This window comes from Fusarium coffeatum (assembly GCF_003316985.1).
Source record: "Fusarium coffeatum strain FIESC_28 chromosome Unknown BRIP53273_contig_42, whole genome shotgun sequence".
NCBI classification, from domain to species: Eukaryota; Fungi; Ascomycota; class Sordariomycetes; order Hypocreales; family Nectriaceae; genus Fusarium; species Fusarium coffeatum.
This window is the reverse complement of record NW_022157839.1, coordinates 116981-143239: the sequence shown is the minus strand read 5'-3', so window position 1 is coordinate 143239 and position 26259 is coordinate 116981. Positions and strand designations below refer to the sequence as shown.

Below are 26259 nucleotides of genomic sequence, written 5' to 3'. Positions count from 1 at the left end.
CTTGCGCAATCATGTGGCACACCCGTTGATCCCTTGGTATTGGCATCTTGGCGATAATGAATGATCAGGATCTTTTTGCCTGACAAGAGCTTGATTTCTTGGTTTCGCCATCTCCGCTTCCCTGCGTCTACAACAGCTGAATCGTGGAGAAGGGTATTCGCGGGGTGACCGGTCGGTAGGTGCCGGGTAGATTCGACGCTTTTGCGACTGTGAGCTTTGCTCAACATAATACCTAGTAAATGCTTCTTGAGTACTGCTGAATGAATTCTTTACTACGATACTATTGAACTATTCAGTATTAATTGCAGTCAAGTGTGTTCATTGCTGATAGAGCTGCACCTATCATGACGTCAATAGAAGTAATCGTAGAATCATGGTGAAGGCCATTCAGTCAAACTGTTACAGTCTCCATGTCCCAACTTCAGAACATCAATCGCACCATCCATCATTCGTTAACTATAATCACCATGTCTCTTACGCCTCTTGCGTCCCTTCGCGTCTCGAAACATTTTATCCCAGCACACAATCTCATCCCTAACTGCAGCATCCAGCAAAAGCCTCTCCTCCACTACCACGCAGCCTTTCAACATCCCATCTCAGCATCAAAGATTGAATCACACCTCACGTCAATTGGAGCAGTGACACCTCAATGGCGCTACACAATGTACAGGCAGACGCACTTCCACAGCACATCCCATGAGGTCCTCTGCATCAGCCACGGCAGGGCGCGTCTGTGCTTTGGTGGCGAGGAGAATGAAGGGCGCGTTGAGCCTGTGGTGGAACAGGGCGATGTTGTTATTGTGCCGGCCGGGGTTGGACATCGGCTGTTGGAGGATTTGGATGGTGGGTTTGAAATGGTGGGGAGTTATCCGGCCGGATGCGATTGGGATATGTGCTATGGGAAGAAGGGCGAGGAGAGCAAGGTTAACTCCATCAAGGATTTGAGTTGGTTCCGGAGAGATCCTATCTATGGGGACAAAGGACCTGCTACTGAGGTATAGATCTAACGGCGACCGAGGCGTCGCATGACATGAACCGGTGTGGCTGCTTATAAGGAAACGTCAAACTCAATTAAGGAACGTCATTGGATTCAAATCATGTATATTCAATCCATCATTACTATCTTCAACCATTAATCCGTTACCATATCATACAGTAATTACAATCAACCGCAGCTTAGACGTTCATGACGAGAGCAGCACCACCGAACAGGGCACCGAGCGCAATGGCAGCGGTAGCCTGGGCAGCACCCTCAGTGGAGGTCTCAGGAGACAGACCGGTGGCGCCAGCCTCGGTACCTGCGGGAATACCCGAAGTGAAAGGAATGTCGCTGACGGAGCTGGCGCCAGAGAAGGCAGCCTCTTGAGTGCTTGCAGTAGGGTTGGCGGTAGCAGAGGGCTTGTCGGGGTTGAGGACGCTACGGACGTTAGCTTGGTACTTGACATAGTAGATGTGGACTTACCCATCAATGACGTGAAGAACACCGTTGGAGATGAGGACATCAGGAACAATGACCTTAGCCTCGTTGACATAGACAGTTCCGTTGTAGATGGCAATGTTGAGATCCTCGCCATCGGAAGTAGTGAGGGTACCGTTCTCGAGCATGCTGCTGTAGCCAAGAGTGTTGTTGACAACGTGGTACTTGAGGATATCTTGGAGATCAGTCTCACTAGCGTTGGCGAGGATGGAGCCAATGTTGGCAAAGGCGCTGTTGCTGGGAACAAAGACGGTAATGTTCCTCTCACTGGTGAGGTTGGGCAGAAGCTGAGATTCTGTGAGGGCACCAGCGGCTGCGGACAGGTTGGCAGCGATGGCAGTATCGGAGATGTTCTTAGGGATGGTAAGAACACGGTTGATGATATGAATGACACCGCCGGTGAAGTTGAGATCCTAGAGAGTCAGTCAGGAGGGTCAATGTTATGAGCAGGCAATGACTTACAGCCTTAGTCACGTTGGACTGAGCACGGAAGCCACTGTAGAAGCTGACAGTGTCGTTCTCAGCCATGGCCTCAACACGCTGTCCACCAGTGACATTGGAGTATGTCGAGTTGGTCAACAAGGTAGGAACGAAGGCAGCCATGTCCATGTCGGTGATGTTGCTGGCATAGTAGGTGCCGTTCAAGATGTGGTATTGCAGAAGATCGGTGACAAAGCTGGAGTTACCGCTGACCATGCTGGCAATAGATTTATCCTTGAGAAGCTCCTCGAGGGCATCATTGCTGGGTGCCAAGATGGTGACATTGCGCAGACGGTTGAGGTCCCCAAGAAGGTCAGATGGGATAAGGCCTGTGAGGGTCAGTATAGGAAGTACCGGGACATTGCTGCTACATACCAGCAAGCGAAGAGAGAGTATCGTTCTCAGATGCAATAGCTGCGGTAAGGTTGGGACGGCTCTGGGCAGCAGCCAAGCCCGAGAGGGCAAGAGTAACAAAAGTTTGTGTCTTCATTTTGGATGTCTTTGCCTAGATAGAGTTATCCTGAGTAAACAAATGCCCAAGAGGATGGGGGAAACACGGCGCTTTTGAACTCTTTCCAAAGGAGCTCAGTCGACAAGTTCCGTTAGCTCTCGCGGTAGCTTCCTATCCAATTGGTAAAGCTTCATGAGCACGAGCCTTCTCGAGACCAGGCTCGATGCAGAATAAAACAGAGTCAATGACATAGACCAAGATGTATCTCGCGTCATGAGTGGCCAGAGAGGTCTGTAAAGCGCAACTCAAGCTCAGCCCACCTGCCAAGGCTCCTGTTGTTTGAGGCGAGGGTTCAAAGTCAAGGACAGTGCCAAGCAAGGGTCAGGCCTTTGACTGAAAGCTGTCGTGGTTTGCCGCGTGCCGAAAGCCGGGGGGGACGAAGCAGTTGTGCTCGGGAGTTGCGAAACACCCAATGGCAAAGCCGAACAACAAATTCAATTGGATAACGCGCGATTCCATTTGCTACTGTAACTAACCCTGCTCGTATCGATCTTTTGGAAAGCCTGTTTGTCCACCGGTTTGTAGACGCCGTCGCATGGGGGCGCAACCGACCGCGTAACGGACAACCTACACAGACGATAGCTTCCTTCCTGGCTAGCAATATCCGGAATTCGCGGTAGGCTGGAGTAAATCCAATACAGCCTAGGGCCGCCAGCTCTGAGCTCCTTCAGCCGGATCCACATCCCCCCGCACGCCGATCGGGTATATTGATATCGTCATAGACATTGATTAAAGTATCGCAACAGTTTAGCTTGCAGCACGTTTGCAAAGTCGACTGTTGGTGAAAGAATTAAAGACGCTGCCAAGATCTCGGCAGCGCTAGCGTCGCATTCCAGCTCTGCCATAGGATGCGCAGACAGCTCCCTTTGACTCGCAAAAGGTTGGCCAAGCTACCCAGCTCAAACGCCAAGGGAGCAAGGGATGCAACAATCTGGTTGTCAGCTCATGCATCGGCGAAAACTGGCCGATCTAGGTCCAGACCCTGTGAATCGTCCTAGGAAAGTGCTGGCAGGAGCCCATTGGTTTGATCGTAGAGCGCGATGAAGGTTTGAACCAATTGACCCGACAACTCATAGAGGAGGGCCAAAAGGATCTGCATTCTCGAGCTTCACCCTTTTTGTTTCTCTTGAATCATCCCCAAATACCGCTCCGTCCTCGCCTGCCTCTGCTTTCTTTTCTTTGTTCATCACTTGTTCTCGCCTCGCTCGTTGAAGATTGACAAGATTCGCTCGATCGGGGTCACGGCATTTTTGGAGTTTCTTTCGAAGGGGTTTCATCGCCTTGACGATCTCGGGCTATCATTGTTAGTTGGTCATCGAGGAGCATTGAAGAGCATTGCGTACCGTTCCCCAGTAATCCGTCATCCTCTCTGGTGGTTCCTCCTCGAGCATCTTGCGACAGCTATCAACAGCCCCAAGGATCTTGTCCCGCATGTTGGCAAAGACTGATTCTTGACTAGCATTCTCGCCTTGGCCAGGAGACGGGATCAAGATGTCGAGCAGTCCATGATCAACAATGGAAAGCGATGCCATCATAATTTGACTAGGCGCATAGTGAAAATAGGCATCCGTCACCAGAGGACTGAACTTGAGGATATCACGGGCTCGAGCGTGTGCCTTGTTGATTCGCGTCTCTTCGTCAGGAAGTCTTCGTCTGAGTTCCAGAATAGCACCCTCGAGCGCTCTGAACGGATGTCGCACGTCGAACGCGAAGCGAATTCCCTGGCATAGTAGAAATTCTCCTGCAAGAATCTGTTCGCCTGTTGTGTTTGGAAACTTTTCTGAAAAAGCATCGAGTTTGTAAAAGAAACCCTCCGCTTTGCAACCGAAAAACAGTGATGTCTTGAGAAGGTCGGTCGCTGGGTATGTCATGACCGAGTTGGTCACGTAGAATCGTCGCAGAAAGATGGCGGCGGTGGCTCGAATCTCGGTAGGAAGTTCGCAAAATTGAGCCGCGCGAATAAGCTCAACGGTAAAGAACTTGACGAGACGAATTTCTTCATCGGGGGTAAGGAAGTCGGGAGGAGGATCTGTCGCAAGTCGAGGAGCGATCTGTTCTCGAGCGAGCGAATTCGTCTTTGCGCGTAGCTCTTGTAGGTTGGCTGGCGTGAATGACCAGAGCCTAAACTGGCTGGACTGCCGGTAGCGGTCGTCTTCTGTCGCCATGTTGATTGATGATGATACAGCAATGATGGTGTTCTTGATCATGAGCGCATCTTGTTTTGGAGGCCACGTGATCTTATCTTATCGCTCCACCGCCCAGCATCACGGCATTCAATCGCTTTTGAAGATGATTTACATTCAATTAGACGCGCTTTGCGTATAATGACTCTATTGTCAAGCATATTATCCTAAACGCCAATCATCCATGTACCCATGCCCAATTTATTTCGTAACACATCAATCAATAACCCAAGTTTTCCCTTCTCGCAGGAGGAGGAGGTGGAGGCTTCTTGGCCCTGTTAGGAGGAGGTGGTGGTGGCTTCTTTCCAAGAGTCAATCCACTTGTGCTTCGACTCAAACTTCCATAGCTAGTTGCGGGGCTTGCAGTGCGGTGTTCCCAGTCAGGGCTACCGCTTCGGCTTGTTGAAACGTCGTCAGAGAATACATCGTCGTGTCGTCCATATGATCCGGTGTCAGTAGCAACGCGGGCAAGAGGAGCACCGGGAACTCTGAGGTTGGCAAGTGGTGTAGCTGTAGAAGAGGAGCGTCCTTCATAAGTTGAGGCGCGTCCGATCGTGGGTCGTGCAGGCTGAGGAGGAGGAGGTGCGAGACGGCTGCCAGGAGAACGGTGAGGGATGCGAGCAGACTCTTGTTCCGGCTCGGGCTCTTCGTAGACAGCTTGGTGACGAGGCTCTTGCCAGGAGCGAGCAGTGTTAGATCGGCTTCGGCCGATCTTGGGAGCACTGGTGGGCGAAGAGGCACCACCAGCCCAGCTCTGGCGCACTCGTCGTAGCTCCTCAGCGCAGCGCTCATGGTATTCAAGCTCAGCCTCGAGGAACTGAGTGAGAGAAGCAATGTTGTCCACCTCTGTCTCCTTGATATCTTGCATGCGACGAAGGACGTCCTCGCTGGTCTCCTCGAACTTGGCCTTATTCATGCGAACTTCTTCTTCGACGCGGAAATCGTCACGGCGGGCCTTTTGCAGCTTGCCTGAGCTGGCATCATAAGCGAGGCGTCTGTTCTCGAGCTTCTTGCGAGCAGCCTATTCTTGTTAGCGGGGTAAGTACATCTAGAGCGATTGGCATACCTGGTACTCTCGCATCATTGCCATACTCCTGTCGAGGTTCTCCAGCCAAGTGGCATTGGCGGCGTCAACATAGGAGTCCTGAATACCGGCGATGCGCTCGTTGGCACGACCCAGGGACAAGAGGCAGTTTCCGAACTCGGAATCTTGCTCAAAGTCCTCACCATGGGTGGCCATGGTACGACCAAGCGACGAAGTTGGGGTGCCGCGCTCCTTATCTTCCATGAGCTCATTGCGACGAGACATCCACTTCACGTAGCCGGTCATAGATCGCTGCATCTTTTCCATACCTGTTATTGTTAGAATTGCCAGTCACTGTCACATCACCGCACGTACCATCGTGTCGCAAAGTCATCTCGGTCTCGAGATTCTTGAACTCATCGGAATGAGCAGTTCGGGCTTCAGCGCCCATCTTTTCGCCGGCCCATTGAAAGGCTCGGTCGATCTTCTTTGTGAAATGCATCTTGGCTCGTTCTCGTTATCCAATTGCTATATCGGAGCCAGTCCGATTAGATTATGCGTAAAGTTGTCTTGCGCCGTCGCTAGGAAGCAAGCAAGATGTTCAAACGAGGGAATAGAGAAAGATGAACAGAAAAAAATCCTGAGGAGCGAGAGACGGGGTAATGAATGATACCAAGAAGACAAGAACAAGGGGTAGAAGAGGAATGACGGATGTTAAGGGTGGCAAAGAGTTGGGGCGTCTGGGCAGAGACGCAAAGGACACGACCCGACCTTGAAGTCTGAATGCTTGGTGGTGATGCGACGTTGGATGAATGTGTCCGGGGTGTGACCGTAGTGGCGTCCAAGGCCGTGTGGAGTGAGGTTGGGGAGACTACCCCCTGAAAGTCACCAAATACAGGGCGTTCGGGCCTGAACGAGCAGTAGCTCCAGCTTATCTTATCGTCTTGCAGTAGCCAAACACTGTCGAAAATGGGCAGAGAAATGTCGCAGGAATTGGATCTCATTTTTATGAAACAGAGGCCGAGCGAAGATGGGCGGACTATTGAAACACAATAATTTCTGTGACGTATTATTGAGAATCTGTGGAATCTTGATCGTTACGTTTGACAAGGAGATACGTTGGACCCAGGTACTGTATCGTGGTGCTGTATGATTACTATGCCATGGGTACCTGGAGTCGGGAACTTGGCGTCCCATGGGAAAGCCCAGAATGGCATGAGGAATTCTAAGCGGCAAAAAGGCGAAGCGTAGTCTGTTGACCCCAAGTTTTCTGTTCCAGACTATGTGCTAACAGTAGAACTTCCTTGACTAGACTCTGGACTGGACTGGTCAATAAGCTAGGCGCTGCCGAACATGGCGCGGCTAAAGATTTCCCACATCCATTCAATTGTAGATGTTGTCGAGACATCAAACTGAGGCTGTATCGCGCTGAGCTGACGTACTGTACAGTCAGAGGAGAGAGTCTCTGTTTCTGAAAATAGAAGAGACCCGTGATCTACGCGATCTGTCAAATTGTCTCGTGTCTACTCGTAACGAGTCTGTGAATTAGGTGAGATGGATCCTGATACGAGTACGGATCAAGTCTGTAACCACGTACAGTACACTGGCGTCTTGGTGGCCCGTGGTTCCAATCCCCCCTGAGACAGCGGCGCCAATAACCTGCGGTACCGCTACACTAACTACGGGAACTGTCTCCGGCTGGGAAAGCCAAGTTGGTTATCCCCACCAAAAGATAGACCAGATGGAACCGTACAACGGTGATTGACTTCTTTTTGGTCCTTTCGAGAGGTCGGTGTTCTTGGACATATATCATAGACCGCCACCCTATAACCATCATCATCATATCAAGGTCATAAGACATAAGTTAAATCATGCCAGCCATCAAAAGTCAAGTCACTCAGAGATACCCCGACAATGGATCCCCATAATCCCTCCCACTAAAGTTGACCGAAGAAAACTCTGAAGCTTCTTTAAGCATACCACACTCTCCATACACTAACCTTTCCACTTGGGGTTTATACAACACCACCAGTTTTTAACTCTGCCTTTTCCCCGTTGGCTCTTCAATTCTGCCCCCAGCATTGTCGGCCCGTTCAACCTTTCAAGCCTTCCAACCTCAGACTTTTGAACTTTTGTACCCCGCTTCCAAAGAGCCGCAGGACAGGCATTGATCGCCCAGGATTAACTGTACCGTAGGAATCGTTATCTGATTCTAGAAACCAGCCATACCAACCTTCCTATCCCAGCCTCCAGCCATGTTGGGGATAGCTTACCTATTAATGCGTGTCGCCTAAAAAGGCTCATTCTCTAGAAGTAGCCCCGGCTCCCTCGATATCGACTCAACCTCCGCTCCACACTACCAGGGATCCAGACCATTCCTCCAGTCCGATCAAACTCTCTCCACCAACGCGCTTGCGTAAGTCTAAGGCGGGGTCGGAAAAGCACGCAACGAGTGACTGTACGTAAGATAAGTCAGATGTAACTCAACTTTACAGTATTGTACGAAACTCTGGATCGGATACTGTGTCCTGGTTACAGTCGAGATTGCAACATGAAGAGAAAAAAAGCTTTCTCACCTGGTCCTGTCGATCTCATTCCCACGTTTCGGTTTGACAATCGCCCACTTTGCCGATTGGAAAGCTTGGCCTTGTGAATAATTGGCGCTAAACTGGCTTCGTTCCGTTCCCCAGACTTCGTCAATGGATAGATGGTTCGGCTCGTTTGCGTGAGAAATGGATGTCCTTTTGGCGCGCGCCAGACCTGTTCAGTATTGGCTGATCCATTTTTATCTAAAGGTGATACATGCATCTCTTTGACTTTGAGATCATCCACCACATTACGATCCGCGCCGGGTGAAACGTTCATGTGCACCATTTTGAGACAATTGCGTGGCACAGGTTGTCTGTAGGGTATTGTCTTGTAGATCAAAGGTTGAGCAGGGATGAAGAACGTCAATCAAAGAAAGTCAGTCCACTATCTCGACCAAGTTAGCCTCCTATTGGGTAGCAGCAAGATTATCCCCAAGCCTCAGGGCGCAAAATAAAGTAGCCCAAATTCCAGTCTAAGCTGGCATAATTTGTCCAGATTATTTTATCTTGAACGCTCTCGGCAGTCAGTTCCTGCTTAGTAAACGTCAACGACTCGGCTACAATCCTCATGGGATTAATTATGCTATTCACATATAACAAAGGTACTGCCTGATGCCGAATACATTCTTTATGGGAGACGATGAAACTTGGAAATTAAATCATGTTTCTGTGTACTGTAGCGCCCTTGAATCTTGGTCAAAGTGGCCTTATCATGTACATTACCCAGACGTCTTTCAAACAAACCTCTTCTGCAAGCGGTATAAATATATACCACAGTCATTAAGATGTGTGACAACCTAACAATGAAAATATCTTTGAGTATTGAGCTTAGTTGGCTCGTTTCCTTTTAAACTTCCCTCCAGATCACAAACTATTTGCAGTCGGATTTCAAGAACTCGAAACCTAAATATGAGTCATATAACAAGAGAAAAGTTTGCAGATTTCTGTTCTGGAGGCAAGTATCACCTGAAAATTCCTTTGTAGCCAACACCTGGACAAATACGTCCATTCTACATCAAGCAAGTCACTGAGTCACGCTGCTCTCAAGACACCATCAAGATATCAGAAAACCTGGCTGCAAAGAGGATTAGAGACGAAATAATCTGATCGCTTTATGCCAGTTTAAACCAGAATCGAGGCTACCTTCCTCCGTTCTTTGGGTCTACGAGTAACGTTTCTCGTCAAAATGACATTCGCCTGGCAGTCTCTGCTCCCAGAGATACGCAACATCATCCTCAAGCAACTAGCACGTGACGATACAACAGCAATCTATGCGAGCGTTTGTAAAGAGTGGAGGAATTTCCTCGGGAAAAGGAACTTTAGCCATCTCAAGATTCCTCCATCTGACCTCGACTTCCTCGACCAGCTGTCCGAAAAGTCAACAAGACAGGTTGATCACATTTGGCTCAACATAGAGCTCAAGCGATATACCTGTCAGATTTGCCGAAGAATTGAGAGTCCTACATGGTCCTATTTGAATGATCGGATCATAGTAGAAGCAGTGGTAAAATTGTTCTCAATCCTAGCGAGGTGGGATCACAACCAACACTTGACGTTGGAGCTCAACGCCTACTCTCCAAGCGACTCAGAACATTGGTTCAAGACATGCTATTTTGGCGCCCCTGGGGAAGAAAAGTTCGACATTACCCCAAAGAGTAGGGACTTTCACGATCCCCAACACGGGTGGGAGCACGGTGACGTCGTCGAGCCCCCTACAGATAGGGCATTGGTACGGCCATTCGAAATACCATGTACCGAAGGATTCGGGAAAGACGAGCAACGAATTCCAATAGTGAAGGCAGTAACAAAGTTTGTCCTTCGAAGACAGTGTCGCCGTCAATTAGGCCCATTGGAACTATCGCAACTATGGTGCTGACTTCCACGGCTACAAGAGATCTCCTTTGAGCCATGGCAGTTGTTTTACGGCGGTGTGCAAGACATATGGGACCAATTTTACGAAGAAATGATCTATTGGGGAATTTTGAAAAGTGTGAAGAAAGTCACGATATTTGAAGATTTCAACGAGAATTACCTCGATATATTCTGGTACTTACCCGGGTACTTGTGGATTCCTCCTGCACGAGTTCGAGCCACGAACTTAAGAGTCGGTGCTGCATTCGCGAGAAAAAGCCGGGGATTGGAACATCTATCGGTTGGATTTCTCGCAGACGCCTATCATTTCTTCCAAGCTTGCCAGCCGGACTGGCAATGGGATCAGCTACAATCCCTGTGTTTGACCTCACGACTGATGTCCAAGACCACTCCAAACGAGACAAACCAGCTCCTAATATTAGCAGCACAAACAGTACCAAGAATGCCGAAGCTCGAAACTTTGACCTTATGGAACGGGGCGAGAAGGGAAGCTTGTTCGTTTACCTACTGCCGAAGATATGCCACAATTACCTGGCGAGGAACATGGGATTTTAGATTGAGAAAATCGACACTTGACGCATGGCAATCGATATCAAGAGTTGAGACGCATTTGATACAGGATGTGGTTCGTTCTCACGGAGACGCTATCAAGTGCTTGGGATTGGACTCCGTGGTCGATACTATTTCGTTGAAACAGATAGTTGCAGAAAACAGTCAGGGCTACTTCTAGAAGAAGCTAAATTTCTAGTATGAGACTCCTAATAGGACACAAGATGCCTCACTATCACTCTGATCAATCTCTCTTCCTCCCAACAACATAACAGCCAGAATTGCACCACGAAATGCCTCTAGACCATCTCCTTATGGTCACCATTCGAAGCCCTAATCGTAACAGGTGTACTACCAACTTCCAAGAACCGATATCATCATCTCTTAACACCACGGAATTGAAGAACAAATGGCCATCCCTCTGCGACTACTTCTGATCATTTATGAACGGTTCTAGCTACTGGAGCTGTACCCCTAGACAGTGGGCAGGCGCCAGGATGCCAGAACAATCGGCCGCTGGGAGCATAAGAGACGAAATAATTTGACCACAGCTTAGACTAGCGATTAGACTAATTTATTTCTGTAGTCTAAATTGTAGAGGATAATTCTTCTCACACTCGCCTGGCGGGCTGCCTATCAACGGTGCTATCGCTCATTCCTGTCATCAACGACCAAGGGCCGAGGACTGGCCTGGCGAGGTCGAACATGTGCGCGATACATTGACTAAAAGTAATCCCCATCCACCGACTACGTGCACTTCCCACAATAACCGCACTCAGCATCACACGCAGCATAATCGCTCTGTTCGTCGCTGTCAGACAGAGTCGCCATGAAATCTTCCCAGCGTCCCGAATCTCCTGCGTCGGCCTCCTTGACCCCAGCACCCAACCAAGCCTCCCATTGTTTCTTGACTGACGTCGATAGGGCTTCGCCTGCATCCGGCAGCTGTTGACGAATTTCTAGAGAACCATAGCCGGACCAGACAACCTCCAATTTGCCATCCTTTGAAGCCCGGGCACTGTCAAGAATGCGGCGGAAGAGAGCCGCAAGTCGGTTCAGCGACGGCTGGTTCAGGTCTTGCCATTCCTCCACGTCAGATTTGATGTTCTTGATCTCGATGTCCTTTTCCTGGAATTGTCCTCTTTCGTGGTAGGCAAGGAGGAAGTTCGTCATTTGAGAGATCCATAGGCGTGGGAGCTGCTCTCCAAGATGATCTTTATGGCGTGTTCTTACCGACCGCGTCTTCAAGTCAAAGATGCTAGTTTGAGGTATGGCATCACCGCCTTCCGCGACGACAAGCGGGTCAGTGGTGTTTGGCGATGGTTCGCTCACACCAAGATCCTGTATCTGATCAAGATCATCGCCCTTGAAGGACCTGACGTTAGATTTCTCGCTGGCTTCAGGAATGTACCCATCGCCTTCGAATCGTACGAGAAGATCAAAGCCGGCAAATTGATAGGAAAGAATCCTCTGATGACTCTTGGACCTTTTGACAGAAGGGTCCCAGGTAGTATAGGCCTCTGGAAATGTGTGTCCGAATCCATGGATGCCCTTGATGGTCTCATCGGGCGCGTTCTCTCTACGGATGAAGTGAACAGTATTGCCGATCTTCTCGACGAGGATGCGAAAGCAGTTGTCCAAGTCGACACCTCTGGCGAAACGGAGAAGGTTCCCGATTGAACTTCCGCAAGCGACGATACTGATAGGGATGGGCTCGGGATGCATCTTCATCACAGAAACGATCGCAGGTTCCATGGGATGTTTGGGGTAGAAGGCGGCATTAATGTCGCGATAGTAGTCGCCCGAATCCCCGGGCAAGCGGGTTGACCCTTTTAGTGGTGTCCATTTTGGAGGTTGACCTAATGATGTTAGATACGCTCATAAATAGACTGGCTGACATACCTGGGATAATTATCTTTGGGGACGAAGAGCTGACCCAGTTGTACGATGCAATGAACTTGACATTCTGGATCTTAGCGCTGACATCTTCGTCAGAGAGATCATCCCTAGAGATGCGCTCGACGATATCTCCGAGAGGAGGTGCCATTGAACCGTGTTTTCGCGGTCTGTCTCCCGTTGGGCGATGATCTCTGTATCCTCGGTTCATGGTGAAGGTGGTTGCAGATACTGTGGGTGATGGCTGAGTGAGGATGAAGGACGAAGGAGAGAAATTAAATAATTAATTCAGCAATAACTGGACTTCTTTGGCAGCGACTAGGTAGTGTAACATTTGTCTAGTGGCTGCCTGCTCATTAAATACATTTACTGGTGTTCAGTCTTGGCCAGCTGTCCGGGTGAATTCGCCAACGAGCATAAGAGACGAAATAATTTGGCTAGGTACTTTGTCAACTTATACCAGCCTTTATTCTGTCGCCTTGAGTCAACCCTTCTATTTGTCCAGTGTTGGTTGTTGACTGTTGGCCAGGTATGCGACCGAAGTGGGCTGTGAAGACTGGATGGCCTCCCAATCCGCCTCACAACTTGCCTCGCAGAGATACATTAACGTCATTTCACATGAGAATATCGCATTGAATAATTGATTTGTGAGCTTGTCGCCGTCTTTGTCTGCGTCGGATGCCAACTTCGCCCACCTAGAGTACATGTGGGAGGCCCATCAACCCACCAGAGCCTGATTTCATGACGAATGAGAAGCATTTTGTGTGTCGCATAATGATGCCTCGTCGGCCCCATGCATGATGCTTGTATCTGTTGGCCATCGTGGCGATGATGATTGGAGTATGTATCTTTAGGCAGGTAGGCGCACTGGTATGGATGCCGCTTCATTCACAGTACAAGGGAACGTGCATTCACTAGATGGAAGTGAAGTAGAAGAGCGACTTCCTTCCTTCCATCATCTTGCCCTCAATTGTTCTTCTTCATCTCAACATCATCTCAATCTTGTCATCATCTAAACTTACTAACTCTCATCATCTTCTGTATTATTGGCGATGGTTCTGGTGCAAGACTCAGCAGGCCCACGAGCAGCCAGGCTCATCAAGCTCTTCTGGGCTGTTACCAAAGGAGAGCAGCAGATCACCAACTCTCATTCAGCCAATCTCTTTCTGCAAGCCTGTAAGATCTTCAGCGACAAGAACACAGCTGTCAAATGTGTTGAAGTCTTGATCTCCAACCCCTCCGGCATCCCGGCTCTAGAAAGAGCTGCACGTGCCGATTTGAGCCCTGGATTCATCAATTCGACCACCCTGCCTTTTATGAACACACTCTCGGATGACGGCGTTGCATCAGTCAACAATGGCGCATTCCTTCGTCAACTCCTGTCTGCAATCTTGGAGCCCTCTACGTTCTGGACCGCATCTATGGACGCATACAGCAATGGCAGTCTAGACAACATAGGGCTTGAAGCGTTTGCCTGGCTGTGCTTGCGGATCGTATCTGATCAGAGCGGCTTTAATGCACACAAGCTTGCTGTTGATCAAATGATGGAACGCCAATCCCTTCTCAAGTCCAAATCGCCTGAAGTCAGGAAGATTGGTTATCGCATTGAGAAGCTCATCAAGATCTTTTCCCAACCAGGAGCTGCAACAAACGGCGTCACTGCCGGAGGGCGCCATGACAATGATCACATCAACTTCCGACAGATCTCTATCTACCCTACCCGTGACGAACTGTCGTCTACCGATCCTCCGTATCTGCAACGTCTTGGAGAAGTCTTTGACACACCAATGGATACGCGAAGCCAGCAGTACCGTGACTGGATGTTCCGCTTACTCCGGGAAGACATGCTCTCCGAGCTTCGAGAGGACCTCCAGGCTGCTATGGGCCAAAAGAAGCGCAGACGTCGACCGCTGATCCTCAGCCAGATGAAACTTGTTGATAACAATTGCGACGGCACGACCAACCCAAACATCCCCCCATACACCATTCTAGTGGCCTGTAGCCGAGGTGTGAATTTCCCTCCCAATATCCGCCAAGCATACAAGCGAGACTTTATCGTCAACTCAAAGAACTTTATGAAGCATGACTCTTTCGGCGCGCTCTGCTGTGGTGACAAAATCATTGCATTTGGATCACTCTTCTGCCGGAACATTGACTGCCTTCTGCAGTCGCCACCTATTGTCGGATTCAGATTCACCGACGAGTATGGCCTCGAGTCTGCTCTGACGGCCTTGGCAAACAAACCGGAAGACCAACTGAAGTTTCTGCTTGTAGACACTGCTACGTTTGCTTACGAGCCAATCCTCAAGAGATTGAAGACTATTGCGGACATTCCTCTTGAGGCTCAATTGATCGACTCGGACCAGCCGTCGCTCGACAACCCGAAGTCCGCGAAGCTGTATGACCTGCTCAATGGCTTCCAGGCAGGCTATGAGGCTGGGATTAGCGTCAGAATGCCTTCAAGCTTGAAGCTTAAGAAGGACATCTACCTCCAAGATGCTCAGCTCAAGTCCTTCATCCACGGATTGAGTACCGATGTGGCTTTGATCCAAGGTCCACCTGGCACTGGCAAATCATTCCTCGGTGCACTTATTCTCTTGGCTATACTGCGTCTCACCGACTCTCGCATTCTCGTGTTAAGCTACACAAATCATGCTCTTGATCAATTCTTGGAAGATCTCATGGATATTGGCGTTAGTTCGGATCAAATTGTCCGTCTCGGGTCCAAATTTACCGAAGCCACCAAGCCCACACGTTTACGGGAGTACGATGGTCAAAAGAGATACTGGTTGACTATGGAGGAGAGGAATATCCTCAGTACTCTACGGAATGATGAGACATCACTCGAGACGCAGATACAAGAGCACAGTAAGAAGCTTGCAGGGCATGGTGCTCAACCCGCCGATATCCTTGAGTACCTTGAGTTCTCCGACGGGTTCACATCGGCGTGGTCCGCATTCCAGGTTGTTGATGACGATGGATTCCAGACGGCTGATGCGAAGGGCAAGGTAAGTGGGTCTGAAACAATCTACCAGTATTGGCTTCGCAACGGCGATGTTGACAAGATGGGCAACCTGGGCGCCTCATTGGAAGACTCTGCACGCAGGATTTGGGACCTGTCGCATGACTCAAGAAAGGACTTGCATGACGAATGGTCTGCGAAAGTCCGACAGGAGCAAATCGTCAGCTTTGTCGACCTCAATAAGAGATATGGAGATGTCAAGGCCAGAGTCAAGAGTATACTTGACGAGCGCGGCAGGAGAGTGCTTCAAGACAAGCGAATCATCGGAAGTACGACCACCGCTGCAGCAATGTACCAGTCTATAATTGAAACGGCTAACCCCGATGTTATCCTTGTCGAAGAGGCTGGAGAAATTCTCGAGGCACATATCGTCACTGCTATGAGCGCCTCAGTCAAACAGCTCATTCTTATCGGCGACCACAAGCAGCTGAGACCGAAAGTCAACAATTACGCCTTGACCAAAGAAAAGGGTGAAGGTTATGATCTGAACGTGTCACTCTTCGAAAGACTTGTTACGCAAGGCCGTCATTTCACAGCACTTGAGGAGCAGCATCGCAGTCACTCCGACATATCACAATATACTCGTATGTTGGCATATCCCGAGTTGAAGGACGCACCTTCCACCCTAGAACGTGGCCCTATTCGAGGGCTTGAGAACCGAGTCACTTTCGTTCATCACGAAAAGCCCGAGGATACCATGAACGATGTGAGCGAGCGCCGAGACCCTACCACCAAATCTAGCAAAAGGAACCGTCATGAAGCTTTGATGGTACTCAAGACTGTCCGTTTTCTTTCGCAAAATGGGTACAAGACCGAGAACATGGTAGTTCTTACACCATACCTCGGGCAACTGTCACTACTGAGGGAGATCCTTCGCGAAGACCATGATCCTGTGCTAAGCGACCTCGATTCGCATGACTTGGTGCAAGCTGGACTTGTCACGCCAGCAGCAGCCAAGGTCAACAAGAAATCGCTACGTTTGTCTACTATAGGTAAGAAATTCCAACCATGGACGGATTCATTCTAACACCTACAGATAATTACCAAGGAGAAGAATGCGACATTGTCATTGTGTCACTGACACGCAGTAATGACTCTGGAGATATCGGCTTCCTACAAGCTCGCGAGCGCCTTGTTGTGCTACTTTCCCGAGCACGAGATGGTATGGTCCTTTTCGGCAACATGGAGACATTCATGAAGAGTAAGAACGGAGGCGAGATGTGGACGCAGTATTTTGACGCGCTCAAGAGAAACGGTTGCGTGTTCAATGGTCTCCCTGTTCATTGTGAGCGACATCCGGAAACCTCAATGCTACTGAAGACCCCTCAAGACTTTGACATTATGTGCCCTGATGGAGGGTGCGCTGAACCTTGGTAAGCAGGTGCATCTCTATCCAATGTATCAGCTAACATTCATAGTGGCACTGTGCTGAGCTGTGGGAAACACTTTTGCAACCGACGTTGTCATCGGGTGCAAGACCATTCAAATGTTGGATGCGTCGAGAAGGTTGACAGAACGTGTGCGAGGGGCCATAAGTCAAAGGTGCCTTGCGGAGATAAGTCCAAATCCTGCATCACGTGTACCAAGGAGGACGAAGACAATCGTCGCCGCATCGAGCGGAACCTGGACCTCGAGCGAAAGCGTGCAGAGAAGCAGGATCAGTACCGGAAGGAGTTACAAGAGATCGAAGACGAGATCGACCATCACCGAAGAACGATGAAGTTTGAGACTGAAGAAAGAGAACAGGCGGACGAATTGCAGCGGAAGAAGGAAGAGCTTGAGGCTTTGCGTCAAGCCAAGGCCAACAAGGCCAAGATGGAATCATCTCAGACGAACCAACCACCGCCTGAGGACTCGATACCCCAGTTCGACATCATATCAAATGCCGCTTCCGAGTGGAAGCACATGAAAGACGTTGAGGGTGCCCGAAATGCCGCTTTGGACAGGCTTATGGGGATGATTGGCCTGGAATCAGTTAAAGACCAGATGCTGTCCATTAAATCGGCAATTGACACCAAAATACGCCAAAGGTTCTCGCTGGGTGACGAGCGATGGAGTTGTTCGCTCCTCGGCAATCCAGGAACAGGAAAGTATAGACCCTTTCTCATGATTTAGACTAAATTATAAGGATGTAGACTAAATTATGAGGATGTTGACTAATTGTTGTACAGGCAAGACTACAGTAGCAAGGATCTATGCCGAGTTCCTGACCACGGTTGGAGCGATCCCAGGAACGCGCTTCAAAGAGGTATCGGGCGCAAAGCTTGCCAACATTGGCGTAACTGGCTGCGAGAAGCTTCTAGAGAAGATAAAGGGAGATGGTGGAGGCTGTCTCTTCATAGATGAAGCATATCAATTGTCATCCGGCAATAGCCCTGGTGGAAAGGCAGTCCTGGACTTCCTGTTGGCAGAGGTCGAAAACTCACGAGGGAAAATTGTCTTTGTCTTGGCTGGCTACAGAAATGAGATGGAGTCGTTCTTCGCCCACAACCCCGGTATCCCCAGTCGATTTCCCATCGAGATGAAATTTGAGGACTACACAGATGATGAACTCCTTCAGATCCTTCAGTTGCAAACCCACCGCAAGTTCAAAGGAACGATGAAGGTTGAACAAGGCAACGACGGACTGTTCTGTCGCATTGTTGCACGACGAGTCGGCCATGGTCGTGGAAGAAATGGTTTCGGCAACGCACGAGCAGTTGAGAATTACCTCCAAGTCATCACCAACAGACAAGCCACACGTCTTCGAAGAGTCCGCCGATCCGGCGCAGAACCAGACGATTTCTTGCTCACTCAAGAAGATCTAATCGGCCCCGAGCCGTCCGCAGCGTTGGCCAAAAGCAATGCGTACCGAGACCTCAGCTCAATGATTGGCCTGAAAGAGGTTAAAGACGCGCTGAAGGTACTTATGGACACACTCAAGACGAACTACCATCGCGAGCTTGAAGAGAAACCCTTGGTTGAGTTCTCACTTAACAAGGTCTTTTTGGGATCACCAGGAACTGGCAAAACGACCATCGCGAAGCTTTATGGTCTGGTACTCAAAGACCTAGGGCTCTTGTCCAACGGAGAGCTCATTGTCAAGAACCCAGCTGACTTTGTTGGTCAACATATCGGCAGCTCCGAAGCTCAGACAAAGGCTATACTGGCGTCAACGGTCGGAAAGGTCCTTGTGATCGATGAAGCCTATGGGCTGTTCAGTGGCAGGGCTGATGGCTCCAGTATGAATCAGTTCAAGACAGCCGTGATCGATACCATTGTGGGTGAGGTACAAAGCGTTCCCGGTGAAGACAGATGTGTCCTACTTCTTGGGTACAAAGACAAAATGGAAGAGATGTTCCAGAACGTCAATCCTGGCCTGGCTAGACGTTTTCCCATTGCATCTGCCTTTGTCTTTGAAGACTTTGATCAAGAGGAATTGGCCAAGATTCTCGATATGAAGCTTGGAAAGTCAGGATTCAAGGCAACAGAAAGAGGCAAGTCTGTCGCTTTGGAGGTTCTCAACCGTGCGAGAAACCGACCCAACTTCGGAAACGCGGGTGAGATCGATATACTGCTTGGCAGAGCACAGGTGAGCCACCAGCAGCGCGTCTCGTCAGGTCGGATCAAGCGCCATGGTACTTTAGAGGCAATTGACTTTGATGAAGATTACGACCGAGCCGAGAAGGGGACCGATGTTGCGAAGCTTTTTGCAGGAGATATCGGGCGCGACCATCTTGTATCAATCCTCGAAGGCTATCAGAAGCGCGTACGAGAAGCGAAACAGCTTGAAGTTGATCCGGAAATACCCTTCAACTTTTTATTTCGTGGCCCACCTGGAACAGGCAAGACCACAGCAGCGCGCAAAATGGGCAAGGTGTATTACGACATGGGTTTCCTGGCTAGCACAGAGGTCCTCGAAGTGTCTGCTACTGACATGATCGGTCAATACGTCGGGCATACAGGGCCAAAGGTGCAAAAGCTTCTCGAAAAGGCGATGGGCCGTGTGCTTTTCATTGATGAAGCTTATCGGCTTGCGCCGACTAAACATGGATCGTTTGCACAGGAGGCGATTGACGAGTTGGTAGATTGCGTCACAAAGCCTAAGTACCAAGGCAAGCTCATCATCATCCTGGCTGGCTACGTACAAGACATCAACAACTTGCTTGGTATCAATCCGGGCTTGTCGAGCCGGTTCCCGGAGAGTATCGACTTTGACCCTTTGACTGTCGCAAGCTGCATTCATCTATTGACGACTCAACTGCAAGCAAAGAAGGATAAGATTAAGGACAAGAAGTTTGTCGATGTATCCTGTCTGGAGATCCTTGCGTCACCGTTCCTTCAAGCATTGACTGTCAAATTTGAGACTCTTTCTCAACAGGAAGGCTGGGCCAATGCAAGAGACGTGAAGGAACTGGCCAAGAAGATGTATCACAAGCTCGACTTTTCTCCACCAACTCTGACGCTGACAGAGGACATCGTTCTATCCACTATTGGCGAGATGATATCTGAACGGTCCGGCAGGATGAACAACAAGGCCAAGACCGCTACCAGATCTCCCAAGGTACCGTTCATGACACCTACCCCAACGATGTCTGCACCCAAGTTCAATTCAAGCTCGAACCCGAACCCGAAGAGCACAAATGAAGATGATCAGGGGAAACCGGAAGATGAAGAGTGCGATGTCAACGAGGGAAGCGACCTTCGAGACGCTGGTGTGAGCGATGAGGTATGGGAACAACTTCAGAAGGACAAGAAGAAAGAGGCGCAAGACAAACAAGATCTGGAACATCTCAAGAAGGCCCAAAATGACGCGAGTGATGCCGATAGGGAGAGGCTTGTGCGCCAGATTTTGGCGGCGGAGGATAAGCGCAAGAAGATTGAAGAAGCGAAGGAGAAGTTGAAGCAGATGGGTGTTTGCCCTGTCGGATACCATTGGATTAAGCAAAGCGGGGGATATCGGTGTGCTGGAGGCTCGCATTGGATGAATGATGAGCAGGTAAACAAGATGTAAACAAGATGTAAACAAGATGTATGGAGTTCAGGATGTAGATACACGATTTTAGTCTGTATATCGTTTAGTCACAATGACCTCGATTGTCAGTGTCCTAAAACACGGCATTCGCATATTTTACAACGTAGTAACAAGCTTGTTTTATCCCTTCATTCGCTATACTAACTCCCTCTATTCCTCTAATGTCAATTGATCGTATGGTAAAGCAATCCCTCAGCCCTGGGCCGGAAAGGTCTTCTCGACATCGGTGACGCCCGAGACCCAGGAAACACGGTCCTTGGTAAAATGTTCCTCGGTCGGTCGGAGCTTCGTTTCATGCAGCGAGAAGTCATCGACGGTGCCAATACGCAGAATACTGACGCCTGGCAAGCGCTCACCGACGCGGTACATGAGAGTACCACAGTTACTGCAGAAGTAGTTGGTCATCTTCTTGCCCGAGGCTATCGTCTCATTCTGGCCATATGTTTTGAGCAACTCCTGTCCACGCAAGTGCTTGAGGTGCGAATCTTCAACGGTGAAGTTGCTAGCGAACATGGAAGCTGTGATCTTGCGACAGTCGGCACAATTACACACGAATGTCTTGACGAGGCCCTTGTCTCGATCAATAGGCTGTTGTTGCGTCAGATCAATCCATCCGTAAGCACGCTTAATTTGACTCACAAATGAGAGCTGTACCCCGCCGCAGTAACAAGTTGCCGTTGCCTCATCCTCTTTTGACCAGCCATCTCTCGCTTTACCGGCAAGTGGAAAGCATGGCTTTGACTTATCAGCAGTGCTCACAGCCATTGTCTCTGTTGATTTATCTGAAGCCATTGTTCCGAGTGTCGCGTTGTTTGTGGATGGTCTTTACTTTCTGTCTTGTTTTCCTGCTTTTTGGATCCTTTCCAAGTGGCTACGAAGGCAATAAATAAATAGATGAACAGCTGGCTAAGTCGAAGATGAGTATGCTATAACTGGTGAAGAACAAGATGGATGACAAGGATTGGTTAGTAAGATTCCGACGTCATGATGAATTACAACTTCGGGTCAATTTGTAACCCGACATCCAACGTTATGCACGACTCTTGGAATAGGCAGGCAGGAGGGTTAATCAGCAATCATTCCGGGGCTGTTTGAAGGGACTTCCTTTTCCAGTTTGTCACAACACCGAACTGCTATACCTTTGATGCATCCAATGAAATCTCATTGTATGTCTGGCTCGAATTAATCTTAATGACGTATCTTTCGTGGACTCTCGTATTGCCATTGAACGCTTTGTCAGGACATAGTTGGTCTACTGTACTGCGTATGTGGCGTTATTCTTTGGGATGAAAGAACGATTAGTAAGATTCGATGCGACCTGCGAATCAGCCACAGTAGTAAAGTCCGATCTTCTGAGTTGTGCTCCAGCACAGCAGATGCTGTAAACCTTTGACTCTATGCTGAGGTCTGTTGGTTGTTTGACGGAAACCGATTCCTGAGCCCATCAGAGATCCATTTATTGCAGACGACACTTGCACTAGATCGTCACCCTGCTATATTGGCAAGTTTTGATGCTTGAGTCTATGGATGTAGCAATGTGTTGTAAGCCCCTCATCTATCTTGATGAGTCTATGTCGCCTATTCTCCCTCGTTCTCTTACGCTATGGCCTACAATTCGGACTCCATGTTCTGTCGTGGACTGAGTATCCAAACTCAACTAACTCGGCCCGAACGACATAGCCAACTACGACGATATCTACGCACCCCATTGCCGGTATAAGGCCAAAGGGATTATCAGCTTTGCGGGCTTTTCATGCTACTATGATCATTGATCGGACCTAGAAGAGGAACGAACTGCTATCGCGTTGTGGCTGCCACTATTGATCACGCTATTGGAAACGGCCACTTTCAAGGCGTGGGTATCATTGTCGTGGATCCAGAATCTTTTCCACAACAACCTGTCACTCTTTGATACCGAGTTAAGAGGATGCTACTCTCTTATATCAGTCAGCTTTTGACAGTTCAGGGTTGTCACCAACTGAACTGAAGTAGGTCTTAATGGAGTCTGACCTTAGTGTCTCTTACCCAGTCTCGGTTGCATCCTTTCTGTGTTTTGATTCGTGATAGTCTTCATTAAGTGGGTCGTTGATAAGAAATCTTCGTAAACTAGCCCTTAATTTTAAGTATGCACGTTTTGTCACATTCAGCTGGTTGACATCCTTGCCCGAACGACCGCCTTGAACAAACTTACCATGCTTCAGCAATAAGTTTGTCTAGGGACATTGCGTACATCCCGTGTGTGCTCAGCCAAGAAATAGATCCAATAAATCACCATCAAAACAGGGTTTCAATCTAATTCAGTGTCGTTAATTTTACAAAGCCGGACACGGGAATGTACTACCGCCTGGCTGCTGACCCTACGCTATGAAGGTATACATGTTGGTTCTGCAAAATTGACCTGCATTAGTGAAACAATTACCGCCCATGTCCTCAGGGGTAAGGAAGGTCAGCCGATGTCCAACACCTGGTAAGGAGATATTATTTATTGGGTCCATATCCAGACGTGATAAGTTAGGTCGTACAACACAACTCAGGTTCTAAGCAACATCACCATCATACTTCTTTCTCGCCGCACCATGGATGTCTCAGTCGACTCTGACGTTCTTGCAAAGCTTCATACCAAAGAAGCGACTTCTTTGCATCGGATTAGCGATGATCTCAGCGCTTGCGGCGTGGGGAAAATTGTCGATCTTCCCCAGATCATTGTGGTGGGCGAGCAATCGGCTGGCAAGTCATCAGTCCTCGAGGCCATCTCACATATCCGGTTCCCTGTTGATAGTGGTGTTTGCACACGATTCGCAACAGAGCTGATTTTTCACCATGCGAGCGAGACTCGTATTGAAGCCAGCGTCAGGTTTGCAGACAAAACGAAACCATCTCAAACTTTTCAGCGGCAGAAATTTCACGAGGATGATCTTTCTGATATCATCAAAGAGGCCAAGGAGCACATAGGTTTCTCACACGACGGAAAAGACTTTTCCAAAGATGTTTTACGACTTGAGATTGAAGGCCCGAAGATATATCCTTTGAGTCTTGTTGATCTCCCTGGTCTATATCATACAAGCTCCCACAATCAGTCGTCGGGAGGCAGAGATACCGTCGATGAGCTGGTAGCAGGATATATGCGACAGAAGAACAGCATTATCCTGGTGGTGGTCTCTGCCAATATGAACTTGGTCAGCCACTCGGCTCTTGAGAAAGCAAAGACTATAGACCCTCAGAGGCGGCGTACCATCGGAGTCATCACCAAGCCAGATCTTGCACTTCCCTCTAACGCCAAGGAGTACATCATGGTGGCAAAGAACCAGGAAAGCGCGCACAAGCTACAGCTCGGATGGCACGTGCTCCGGAATAGAGGAGAAGATGAAACAAGCCTCGAGGCTCGTGATAAACTTGAGGCGTCCTTCTTCGAAAAGGGTGCTTGGGCTACCGTCCCTGGCGAGGACCTTGGCATTGCCAATTTCCGCAAGAAGTTGAGTGGGATTTTATTCCAACATATCAGAAACAGTCTTCCTGGAGTCATCGAGGATATCGAAACAAAGCTCAGAGACAGGCAGGAGGAGCTTACCCGACTTGGAACTGCAAGATCTGACGCCAAGGCTAGAAGATCTTACCTGCTCACCATTGCCAGTGACTTCCAACGTCTGGCTCGAGATGGGTGCAATGGACGATACAATGATCCATTTTTCGGTGTTTTGGAGGACGAAGATCTGAAGTTCCGGGCCTTGCTTCGGAATTTTAACCGAGTTTTCGATTACATCCTGAGGACAAGAGGGTCCTCTCAAAGCATCGTGTTCGCGGAAGAGGATAAGTGTGGCGAGAGTAAGCTCCCTGGATATCTTGCAAACTTTCTAGGCCGCTATCCTTACGAGTTTCCGGACCCTAAGAGGGTTACAACAGAAGAGCTGAGCGCTGAACTTGAGAACAAAGCCGCTGCAAACCAAGGCCGAGAGTTTCCAGGATCTCCCAATGCAGATCTTGCTATGCAGCTGTTCAAGAAGCAAGCCGCTCCATGGAAACGAATCGCTGAATTTCATGTCGACATGGTAGTCTCAGTTGCAAAGGCCTTCGTTGATCAGTTGTTCAAGCATGTGATAGGGCCCCCCCAGAACAACCCAACTACGGAAGCAATCTTGTCTACTCACGTAGACCCCTTCTTCGAAGAAAAGGAGAAGTCACTCCGTAGCAAGATCGACGAGTTACTTCGACCTTACCTTCAGGGCTATTCTTCTCCCGTGGACATTGAGTTTTACCAGGCATTGTCTCAGAAGTCCGCGAAGCGTGTCGCTAACCAGGTCTGCAAGACATTGGAGGACCAGTGTCCAGAGCTCTTTTCTGATACATCCAAGAATAGTTTGACACCAGAAAAAATAACCCAAGCGATGGTGTCTGGTCAAAGTTCGCGAGTAGGAGAGTTTGGAACAGACAAGATTATTGATATGATGCTGACATACTATGAGGTGAGTACCGAAACCCGATGGTCTTCATAAATTGCTAACTCAACGTATAGATGTCTCGACGCACATTCACAGACAATGTGATTAATCTTGCGATTGAGAGTTGCCTCGTATGCAGCATTCCTGAGATCCTCACGCCAACAAAGGTGGACGGCATGGGCGATACCGAGCTCGAGAACCTCGCAGCCGAGCGTATTGAGACGACGTCTCGTAGACATCTTCTTGACACAGAGATCAAGATTCTTCAAGACGGCTTAGCTACGTGCCGGAAGCATAAACCAAGAATTGCCAACGGTATGAATCACATAACTGCTTTCAGGACAAGCTAACAGCAGTAACACAGTCCTGCCCTCTTCCAGACCCATTAGCAGTCCCCCGGGTCCCCCAACGGCCTCCAAACCAGCTTCGAAACCTGCGCCAACCCCAAGCCCAGGGGCTGCTGGCCCAGTCAAGTCGGTTCCGGCAACTGCTAGGACTCATCCCGCTCCGACACTATTTTCAGGATCTAGCACCGTCTTTCCAAAAGGTGGCATGACTGGAGAAGTTCCTGCCTCGTCATCCAAAAGCTCAGACAGTGGTGTTGGCAGTTTGTTTAATTTCTCAACCACCCCAACATCGATGCGACAGCAGAATGCCACTGATCCAGTGCAGCCCAAAGCCACTAGCGTATTTGAAACCCTAAATGCGTCCTCTACTCCTGTGACATTCCCATCTGGCGGGCTTTTTGGTAACACCGGGACCAAGTTCGGCGGTTTCGGAGGATCACCGAACCAGAAACCTGCCACTGTTGATTTTGGTAAACCTTCTGGCAGTAGCGGAAGCTCGAATACGACAAAGGGTTAGTCCATGTATAGCTTTGGTTCTTATTCACTAGGGTATGTACTCGGATGAAAGTTAGTTCCCTGCTAACACTCTCCTGACCTTTAGATGGACCAAAGTGCTCACCAGAGTGGACCCAGCAACAAATTAAAAACTTAGGAATCAGTTGGCCATATTTGGATGTACTGTGGAGAAATGACCCTTTGAATCCTTGGGCAAAAGATCGGCACCTTCATATTTGCCATATGGAGGGTTATCGGGATTTCTCGCCAGAGGAGATCCGCCTGGGAAGGGGACCATCAAAATTGATTCCCTTCCCTGGACAAGTGAAACCGTAAAGTTGTGTTTAGCAAGAAGGCTTAGTGTT

The 26259-nt window shown here is 49.2% G+C and overlaps 8 protein-coding genes across 8 annotated transcripts; 3 read left to right on the top strand and 5 right to left on the bottom strand.

The window, feature by feature from the left end:
• Positions 1 to 467: 467 nt before the first annotated feature.
• FIESC28_01928 (uncharacterized protein) lies at positions 468 to 1001 on the top strand (the record flags this gene model as incomplete). Its single annotated transcript, XM_031156078.1, has 1 exon — positions 468 to 1001. One exon carries the CDS (start codon positions 468 to 470, stop codon positions 999 to 1001), a length of 534 nt encoding a protein of 177 aa, XP_031019910.1.
• Positions 1002 to 1176: 175 nt separating this feature from the next.
• FIESC28_01927 (uncharacterized protein) lies at positions 1177 to 2447 on the bottom strand (the record flags this gene model as incomplete). The annotated part of the gene is made up of 4 exons (XM_031156077.1): positions 1177 to 1417; positions 1463 to 1890; positions 1940 to 2286; positions 2333 to 2447. 4 exons carry the CDS (start codon positions 2445 to 2447, stop codon positions 1177 to 1179), a joined length of 1131 nt encoding a protein of 376 aa, XP_031019909.1.
• A 1091-nt stretch (positions 2448 to 3538) lies between these two features.
• On the bottom strand, positions 3539 to 4633 carry FIESC28_01926 (uncharacterized protein; the record flags this gene model as incomplete). The annotated part of the gene is made up of 2 exons (XM_031156076.1): positions 3539 to 3763; positions 3812 to 4633. 2 exons carry the CDS (start codon positions 4631 to 4633, stop codon positions 3539 to 3541), a joined length of 1047 nt encoding a protein of 348 aa, XP_031019908.1.
• Positions 4634 to 4871: 238 nt separating this feature from the next.
• Positions 4872 to 6177, bottom strand: FIESC28_01925 (uncharacterized protein; the record flags this gene model as incomplete). The annotated part of the gene is made up of 3 exons (XM_031156075.1): positions 4872 to 5672; positions 5718 to 6004; positions 6051 to 6177. 3 exons carry the CDS (start codon positions 6175 to 6177, stop codon positions 4872 to 4874), a joined length of 1215 nt encoding a protein of 404 aa, XP_031019907.1.
• A 5254-nt stretch (positions 6178 to 11431) lies between these two features.
• Positions 11432 to 12791, bottom strand: FIESC28_01924 (uncharacterized protein; the record flags this gene model as incomplete). Its single annotated transcript, XM_031156074.1, has 2 exons — positions 11432 to 12543; positions 12587 to 12791. 2 exons carry the CDS (start codon positions 12789 to 12791, stop codon positions 11432 to 11434), a joined length of 1317 nt encoding a protein of 438 aa, XP_031019906.1.
• Positions 12792 to 13632: 841 nt separating this feature from the next.
• FIESC28_01923 (uncharacterized protein) lies at positions 13633 to 20595 on the top strand (the record flags this gene model as incomplete). Its single annotated transcript, XM_031156073.1, has 4 exons — positions 13633 to 16594; positions 16639 to 16975; positions 17021 to 17661; positions 17774 to 20595. 4 exons carry the CDS (start codon positions 13633 to 13635, stop codon positions 20593 to 20595), a joined length of 6762 nt encoding a protein of 2253 aa, XP_031019905.1.
• A 213-nt stretch (positions 20596 to 20808) lies between these two features.
• FIESC28_01922 (uncharacterized protein) lies at positions 20809 to 21408 on the bottom strand (the record flags this gene model as incomplete). The annotated part of the gene is made up of 1 exon (XM_031156072.1): positions 20809 to 21408. One exon carries the CDS (start codon positions 21406 to 21408, stop codon positions 20809 to 20811), a length of 600 nt encoding a protein of 199 aa, XP_031019904.1.
• Positions 21409 to 23192: 1784 nt separating this feature from the next.
• FIESC28_01921 (uncharacterized protein) lies at positions 23193 to 25916 on the top strand (the record flags this gene model as incomplete). Its single annotated transcript, XM_031156071.1, has 3 exons — positions 23193 to 25076; positions 25127 to 25367; positions 25417 to 25916. The coding sequence occupies 3 exons, from the start codon at positions 23193 to 23195 to the stop codon at positions 25914 to 25916; spliced, it is 2625 nt and encodes an 874-aa protein (XP_031019903.1).
• Between the last annotated feature and the right edge of the window lie 343 nt (positions 25917 to 26259).